This window comes from Venturia canescens, chromosome 1 (assembly GCF_019457755.1).
Source record: "Venturia canescens isolate UGA chromosome 1, ASM1945775v1, whole genome shotgun sequence".
Classification (NCBI taxonomy): Eukaryota; Metazoa; Arthropoda; class Insecta; order Hymenoptera; family Ichneumonidae; genus Venturia; species Venturia canescens.
In genome coordinates, this window is record NC_057421.1 from 8,838,019 (window position 1) to 8,847,341 (window position 9,323).

At 40.4% G+C, this 9,323-nt stretch overlaps 1 protein-coding gene across 4 annotated transcripts in view; it reads right to left on the reverse strand.

The window, feature by feature from the left end:
- The window catches only part of LOC122419205 (uncharacterized), a 25,272-nt gene extending 16,525 nt beyond the window's left edge, over window positions 1-8,747 (reverse strand). For 2 of the 4 annotated variants that reach the window (XM_043433554.1, XM_043433550.1), the window contains exons 1-3: window positions 5,985-6,046; window positions 1,909-2,094; window positions 730-796 (exon numbers count right to left, since the gene is read on the reverse strand). In XM_043433554.1, coding sequence (XP_043289489.1) covers window positions 730-796; window positions 1,909-2,066 — 225 coding nt within the window. In that variant the 5' untranslated portion in view covers window positions 2,067-2,094; window positions 5,985-6,046. Of the gene's footprint in view, window positions 1-729; window positions 797-1,908; window positions 2,095-5,156; window positions 5,819-5,984; window positions 6,047-6,979 lie in introns of those variants that run through there. The other 2 variants (XM_043433551.1, XM_043433552.1) reach the window with 2 other exon arrangements.
- Window positions 8,748-9,323: the final 576 nt, after the last annotated feature.

The following is a 9,323-nucleotide window of genomic DNA, read 5'->3' on the forward strand; positions in this document are numbered from 1 at the left end:
AGCATGGCAACATTGTATCGTCGCGATCCAGCCTCCTTAAAACATTTGAGTTTCATAAACCGCACCGGAGAAAACAGGAAAAATAAAACATGACGCTCGACTGACGTTTACATTCAATGGCACATTTAGACAACACTGAAATTTAATTGACTCAAAAATATTTGGAGTCCACACGAGTATCTCTCTCTGTTTCGCTCCATCTCTGATGCAAACTATGGATTCAATCATTTTTTTCTTTCCCAAATTTTCAGCGGTTGTCACAGTCTCAAAAAAATGCAAAGTATACCTGAAAAACTAAGATTGCCTGTGCGAGCCCTGCAAAACTCTTATACACGCGAATATTCCGATTTCATGACGTCACACAGCGTTTCTAAATCGTACATAGTCAACTTGTCAAGTTCTACGTATTGTTATGAGTTTCATCATTTGAAAATACGAGCTCTGCTCCGGCGATTATGGTTATTCTTCGTCGTCACAACAAAAACAACTTTTTTTAAACATTTCACCTTCACAGAAATACTCTGATTTGGCAATCGAGACTCGAACTACCACAGGTTGGCAACACAACTACCAGAGGCAAAATTTTGAAGGAAAAACAGTGTTTTGTCTTTTGCCTTCATTCCTACACGAACATTCCAGTATCCTTTGTACTACATCAAGCCGTTTAATTCATAATGGAATAATCAATTCTCATTATTTTCCATCGGTTGTAAGCATAGTCATAAATACCTTTTCTACTTTACTGTGAAGTTTCTGGAGAACATCCTCGCACCGTTGCAAAGTATCGAGTTTTAATCTGTTGAACGATAGAAAAAAAATTTTTTGATAAATGTATGCAAAAAATAACGACGATAACGAAGATGAAGTTTGCAACGTTGGAGTCCAACGAAAGATCTGAAAAAATTCTCCAATTCTGTTACCTGCCTAATTTGCAATTCGTAGTTTCTCAGTCTACACCAATGATTTTCGTGAAATAAATAATTGCTGAATTACAAATGTTTTTTCGTCCATTTCGTTGGACTCGAGCGTTGCAAACTTCAGCGTCGTACATAACGAATGTTTTTTTATAAATGCATTGGTGATAAGGAACTTTGGGTACAGGATGAACCTCCACCGAAGCTCATGCAAGATCAATGACGTAAATATTTCAAAGCGTTTATCCAGCGAGCATTAGCAAAACGAAGAAAAAAAACAGAGACGTTCTTCGTCGTGCACATTTGGTTTTTAACCCGTCGACACCAAATTCCCTCCGAGGTCACACGTTCTCCGCACTGATGCAAATTTGCACTTTAACTTTTCAAGGCGTTTTTATTTCATCCATGAACGTATGGAATTAATCGTACGAGATTTTTAAGGAGTAACGATTCCTTAGGGATCCGTTAAACTATTTAAAAAATAGAAAAGTAAGGTTTCATTGAAGAAAAATGGCCAAATTGAAGGGATTTTGAAAACCTGTTTTTTACCTATTTTCGTGGGTGCAAATTTGCACCAGTGCGGTGTCTACGCGGGTTAAGAGTGTCCAATTTCTTTCATCACTGTTAGTTACTTGTATTTGAATACCCAAAAAAAAAAAAAAAAAAAACAGTTTTCCACAAAATCTATGTCCATCGTCATAATCTAGTTTTAGTTTGTGCATAATGAAGAAGAGACGCGGTAGCGACTCGACGCCAAGTATTAAAAGAAAAACCAGCGTGTAAAAGACAACTTTCTAGACACGACGCAGTCTCATTTTTTCTCCCTGTACCCGCAATGCCATACACGCTTACGTTGTAAGACGCGTATGTCCGCGATTGGTAAATGTTACATCGGTAAATTTAGTTAATGTGAATAGCGCATAACTGTAATGGATAATTCGTATCGTAATTAGAGGGCAAATTTCAGGCAAGCGCGATCATATGACGCACGTACTTCCTCTTGCTGTCCGAAAGTATTCCATGGAGGCTTTGCAATTTTTGCAACTGCGAGGCACGTGATTGGTCCTTGGCTTTTTTCAGTCTCTCGATCATTGCCTCCAAAAATGGAATGTATTTTTGCATCTCAGCGAACTTCCTCTCGTACTCGTCCATTTTAGTTTTGTTTCGCGTAGGCAGGCACCTGAATCGACACAGTCAATCATTGTTTTATGTCGCGCTAATGAGCCCGATCAATTCTTTATTAAGGTCTTGCTCTTAACGAGACGGTCCATTCGCTCGGTACTTTTACTGCTTCAGCACAGCAGGAGCTTGTCGAGTTTAAAGTTAATCATTTTTTCAGTTTTCCTTAGCAGCGTGAGCTCGACTCTAGAGAGACCTCGATGATTGAAAACTCTGCAGTTTCAACCGATCCGTTGGTACTTAATTATGAAATATTTGGTTTTTACACCATACGCCATCAGCGTTTGTATTTCCCTCGAGCTTTCTTCACCCGTTCGCTTCAACGATCGATTAGCATTGGCTTTTACAAAGCTCCTTTAAAAAACTTTATAGCACTAGTTTGTTTACGTGTACGTGACAGCGGCCTTGACAACGAACAGCGACCCTCATAATTTCGTAGAATTATCTATAATTTTACGAAACCTTCGCTATTATCTCGTAGCAGCGAGAATGTGCAAAGCGTCCACTCAAACTTGTCAACTTTGGCGTCTTAAGGCGACGTGTCAATCCTTACGTTGGTTCAAATCTCGCTAGAAATTTTTATTCCGTACAGTCGAGTCCTAATGAAAATTTGAAATTACTTTTTGCCTCCACTCCATTGGAGAACAACGTAGCTCTTTTCACTCGGAAAGCCAAGCAGCTTTTAATCGATATTCGATCCAACCTTCAAAGCTGAGAGCCTCCGGGCACCTCGAATGAAACTCCAGAACGAAAAAGTCCAACAAATATTACCGAGAAAAACCTACTTGGATGAATTTCCGAAATTATGGACGAGTGAAAGCTGGCAAATTTTTAACGAAAGACCCTCTGAACGGTAGAACGTAACTCAGGTTGCGGATTTTGTTGAGTAACTCGCGAAGATTAAAAGCGAAAAAAACTTTATTTTTCCAAAGAGCCCTCATTTTTGAATTTACTCATTATTTTGAAGTTATTTAGCGGATATATTAATCCGTAATTTTTTTCAAATTTTACCCCTTAACGCTTATTTGATGAAATATTTTTAAGCATCTTTCGACTTCTTTTATGTCCGAGCACTGTTCTCATGGATCACAATAATTGCTAGTACGGTGCTAAAAAAAAATTAATTTTCAAAAGATCGAATCGACTCCGGTAGAAACCGACCAAGTTTTCGAGTGTAACTGAAGCGGTTCGTCGGCCATTTTGAAAAGTACGTCGGGCCCCCTGGAGAATTTGTCGAGTTACGTAACAAAAACTTCCCGATAGAGGAAAAAAATGAAAAATTCAACGAGTCCATCGATCACAAACCTTGAAATATTGAAAATTTGGACTAAATCTATTTGTAAACGTACGTATCGTCGCGAAGATCGTAGACAACTGCATTCACATTGCGCTTCCCACAGAACTTTCACTAGTTTCGCAATACAAATATCCTAACGCAAGGGCAAAATGCAGAATATCGATTTCGAGGATCGAAATGTTACAACGAATTGAAAAAAAGCCGCAAAGCCTAAATTTTGAAAAAAGAATTCGAAAAACCACGTCGTAGCCGAGAACTTAGGCGGCACCTCTAGAACGTGTCGTTGGCTCCGGCGTCCATTTTGGACAGGTCACAGCACGCTCATGAATTTACGTAAATGAGATTCCAATACGCATAAATCTTGATCCAAGACAACGTCAATTACTCCGTTTGCTAATTCCGTTTAACTATCGAGCATATTCGGTGACGCAAAAATGTCGGCGCTTCATTCGCTTCACGAGGATCAAAGTGCGTCGATGGATGAACAATGGCGACCACCGACGGGTTAATGGTCGATACACCGAAACGTGAACGAGTGCTAACTGGTAAGTGGATTGAGCACCACGGCTTGAGCAGGTAGCGGACGGAGACGCTCAATTTTTTCGCTTGCACGTATGCCGGAGGATCACGAGTTGTGTGAACGAGAACAAACAGCCAGAAAAGGCGGTCGTTCTCGAGTCGCCCTTATGGTACCAACACTTTGCTATGGTCGTAATATAAAATTCTATTCCTGCGCGACGATTTTTTCGCCGTCCAAGAGGAATGAAATTTCAACGAAGGTTCTCAACTCACGATAAATTAGCAACGCTTCTACGAAAGCCTTCGTTAACGGAAATGTTTTTTGCTGGCACTGAATATCACAATGAAATATTTGTCTACACGTCACTAGGTCGCAGTACAGCGCGATTTTAATAAGTATGCCTTTCTCTGGCATATACGTTTGATCGCACATGAAACCGAGGATGGGAGGTATCAGAAGTGTCTCGGCAGCTTGCCTATCACTAATTTCTTCTCCGTTGAGTTTTCCTCTCTTTTTTTCTACCTCCTCCAACGATCATTTGTTTCTTGACGCCTCAGATATTCATTGAATCGTTAGGCTTTTGTTTTTATTTCGAGTTCCGTTGTCTTTTGTTGAATTGTGTGTTCTCTTGTTTTCGGTGTCCTTGCGAATTGAATAACTTTCAACGAATCCGTCATCACTAGTTTGGATCGAAAGGTTCATGAGGACAGATGGACAATCTGTATGGAGAGAGACCGGAGTCAGCGTCGAGTCCCCTTTATTATTTGTATGCGTTGTGAGGATGGGTACGAGTGTGCGTGTACATTAAATCCTAGTCGCAGTGCATGTCGGAAAATCGCATTTTCGATCATGATTTTAGAGACACTCTCGCATATACGAATGTGGAAAAATCGTACTGTCAAAACGCACACTTTTGAGGAGAACGCGAATTTCACAAAAGAAAAACGAATTTTGAGTGGACGCTTCGATCGTCATGTCTCCTCGGCCGAATTTCAAGACAGACCTCGCGTGTTGTAAATAAATGGCTGAATCGATAATGAGAAATATGAAATTCAACACCGTATTCGCTGAAGAACATAAAAACACCCAATATTTCAAGTGCACGCGATTAAACGAAAACCGTACGATCGAGCACGTGGAGACTCCTTTTGTTTCAGAGAATTTTGTTTACAGATCTGAATAACTCGTCCTTTAGTCGCTGTTCTTTGTCAAAGCCATCGAAATCCATTCGATGATACATACATACCGTGTGTGTATATGTAATATCGTGATATATGAATTAACAAGAGAAATGAACACGAAATAACGCGCGGTCACATGTGTTCTGATGGTTGTATGTGGTTTTAACAGTGGCTAGTTCCGTCGGCCGTCCCCGTACAATAAGGCTTTCCCCGTTTTACTCTCCCCGATCTCCTTTCGTGTATACTCGTTCCCTCGCCCTTTCTCTCTCTCTCTCTCTCTCTTCATTCGAGCCGTCTCTCTTTTTCTCTCTTTCTTGAGCGTCACTCGTATTCCGTATCGCGCCGGACTATAGCCGCATTTTATCTGCGCTGTTCGAAGCTCGTGGTTGCTTTGTCCGTGCAATAAGGTTGGGCGAACTGTGACCGAGAGAGAAAGACTGCGTCGATCAGAGGGGCTTCCGAGAGCGCTGGTACGATGGCGGTGAACGGCAATTTGGTAGTTGTTACGTTCAACGTAAGATCACGCTACGTGCACTTTTCGAAGTGTATCTAACGCATTGTTCGTTCTACGTAGATTACAGTTTGGTGTGTATTTCGAAGCCTCTTCACTTTACCAACCCTCTTGCTTCTTCCAGGTAGCTGCTTTCGCTCCTCTCAATATTTCAAATTCATACGCGTTTAGCTCGTTAGCTCGTGGTATAATTGAACTTTTCACTCGCGCGATGCGTACACTCTTTGCTTTTTTCTTATCTTTAACTCGCTGTTTAACACGCCTTTGTGTTTCTATTCTACTTCCCGAGACCCCGATCTTCTACAAGTGACCAAATTTTCTTCAACTAAACTCGAGCAACCCTTAATCCCCAAAGGCCGGTTTCTTTGCAAAATCAACCCACCGCGTGCTCCTTTCACGGCCCAATCCTGTCTGGCGACCTTCTTCGCTCGCTCGACGCTTACGACAAGACCGTCCGAGAAACTCGGCGTCGGCTAAATCACTTTTCCATCAGACCCCACAGTGCCACCAACGGGCCCTTCATGAAGCTCGTACAAAGAGCGGATTACCGCCTAATTCGAGATAAACTGAAAATAGTAATTGAAGAACCGACGTCTTGTGATTTCCCTCAATATTTATGTTTTTCCCTCAACTTAGTATAAACTTATTTTAATTATATTTTTTTTAAACCACGTAGACTTCGAAACATTATGCCCAACTTACAAAATGGCGTATCACGTGATACGGAAATGCCAAAGTACGTTGAGACGCGCCTCGCTAGAGGTCGCGTTTTACCATCAGGAAATTATTCAACTTCCGGCTAGTCGCTGACTAGCGTGGTACTGTGTCGTTTAATTAAAAAAATGGCGTCGTGTCAGAAACTAAGAATTCGGAAAATTTTTCAAGATTCTCATTGCCGTTCAATAACGTTGTTCAACACATTTTTGTGAGATGTTGAAAGCTTCTAGGTCCGTGGATTATTGACTCTAAGAAAGATTCGCAGCCGTCAACGACGGGCTATTGCGTAATTTTTCACACGTGACGCCATTTTTTATTTGGATATTCCAATTCACGACCGTTTCAAGTATTGGGAAAGCACGTTCCGTGGATTTGTTCTTGGAATGATTAATGATACTTCATATAAGCAAGATAAAGATATGAAACTATAAGTTTCTATAAAAACAAGCGAAAAATACGAATTCAACTGGATGAAAATATTTTTCGGTATTTTTTAATTCCAATTTCGTTATACCGATTAATTTTCGTCGAGGTTTTTTACGCAAATTTTTAGCGAATGCGAGCATGCGGAAAAAATTGTTCCAAATCATTTTTCATCTAGCAGAAAAACATTTTCTTTTGTAAATAAGGTTGATTGACGAGATTTTTACGAGCTCTTACCGTTGAAATTATGCGGGTCTCCAGGCTTACAAGGGAAACTTTTCGACCGATATTATTTCACGCAATCTACGATTTATCTCTACTCCAAAATTTGACTTTACATTTTCAGTTACTTCGAGTCCACAAAATCATTAAGCACACATCGTTGACGATTATCTCGCGTTTATTATTTCACTCTGAATAGAAGATGCGGCAACGACGAAATATGTTAAGTCTTTTTGCGTCGCACAACGTACTTTAAACGACCACGTCAAAAGAAATGTTTGTCTGACGTATTCACTTCTCTATAGCAGTTGCTGTAAATACTTAAATTTGTACAGAAAATGAAAATCGAATTTTTCAGTTCTGTAAAAGAGAGTCTCAATTTTTCACAGATTGCTGAAAGCATCCATCTCCGGGTAACGAACTGCGTTGCAGAGAACGTTCGTTTTTTTTTTAAATGTAGGTATCGAAATTCTTTTATTAAAAAACATTTAAAATTCATTCAAGCGTCACCACTAACTTAGTTTTTAATCCTCAGTCAATTTTTATGCATGTTGGGAGTGATCTCACGATCGATCCAAACAGTGTTCAAATATGAAAGGTCCGTCGATTAAAATCATTCTTATGTCGCATTGCGAAAAAAATGAGCGAGCAGTTCTGAATTTTCCAATATGGTGGTTACGGTCCGTCTTCATTGTTCGTCAAAACGTCGCAGTTATTTCGTGAGTACGACCAAGGATTCGTCGGCCGTTTGATCCTACTCGATCAAATATTTCTATTGAGAAAACCCGACGATCGCACTCTGTACTGCAATGTTCACTCTGTTTTTCCATCGTGAAATATCCAGCGTATCCACCAAACGACGTAGAGCAGATGTATTCAGGATGTGCATCTGTAATTTTGTTTCGTGAATCCGACATGAAAAATAATGTCTAGTCACGGGTTCGTTGGCGAGCTTCTACGAGTCTAACTTTTGGAGATAATCCATACTACATATGGTCGAGCCTCCTTTTTCACTCACTGACCCCCTCTGTACAGATATAAGTTTGGATATTTTCAATCATTAAATTCGCGTCACGATTATCGAAAATCTACAAATAAAAATTTTAATAACGCACTGTTGGTGCACGTCACATGATATTTTTTCATCAACGAAGACACATCAAACACATTTGTCTCTTCTCCGTCGTAATGTCAACCGTAGCACGTACGCAAGCTGTGGAACAATATACCATGTGGTCTTTGGTTGTAAAGAGAGTCGAAGGGGGAAGGGGGTGAAGGGATGGAAGGCCCTTTTTACGAAAGCTTCGAAGCGTTAAGCAAAAACCGTTAATTCGATCAGCAATGAGTCTCGAGTATGATTATTCGCAGCCGGAAAGTAGAGAAAATCGTGCGGAACAATTGCTCATCTCTCACGTAGGTATAATATCGATGGGACTCGCATTATGTACTTCGCTTGTGTATGTGTATGGGCGAAGGAAAATGCGTGATGGCCGATTTCAGATCGCGCAAGTAGTAATATCAGCCTCGTTACAAAATACATATGTGTATCAACGATCCGCGCATCCGAGTACTGACTCATCGAAACCCCGTTCAGAAACAAAAATGCTTTGCAACGATTTTTGTTCTATTATTGATGACGCTACAATACTTTATATATAGGATAGCAACACTCGTAACTGCGCGTCCAGTGCACATATAGTCAGCACACGAGAGAATAATGGCCGATTCGCAACATGAAGTCGAAAAAATAGTGATCGAAATATACAACAGAAAACCTTTCCTCAAAATGTGCGAAGTGCGACTCACCATCTTCCCCCCTAACGAAACGCTTTACGTTCACTTTTCTCAAAACTCTCGCATTATTTCATCCTCATATTTCATTAACGTTTACGTTTTTTGCCCGCGCAATGGAATTTTCCGATAAAGTCAATGACTGATTAGTCATATTTAGAAAAAAAATGGAGACTTTTAACGCGAGTCGGAACGTTCCGCGTCCGACTGGTAGATTGTTTTTTGCGTTAATGGCGACCTCTCAATTTTACTACGAGGACTGAACTAGGCGACTTTGACGACATCCCTAACAGCGTTGCATTCTCTACCTCATGTTCACTTACCGTTTCGTTTTTCTTTACTCCTCTTACGATGATTCTGGGACGTAGGTGTTATGCGCTCATTTCGCTAGTTAGGGCATTTTTCAAAAGGATTACAAAGATCGACGAGAGTTATGAAATTCTTCAGACGTGAATACATTGTAACGTGCCAGACCTTTTTCCATCAGTGCAGCAGAGAGATCAATCGTTTTCAATGTATTTATACGAATATTATTTTTTTTGGCTGATTTATATCGTTGACCGATGAA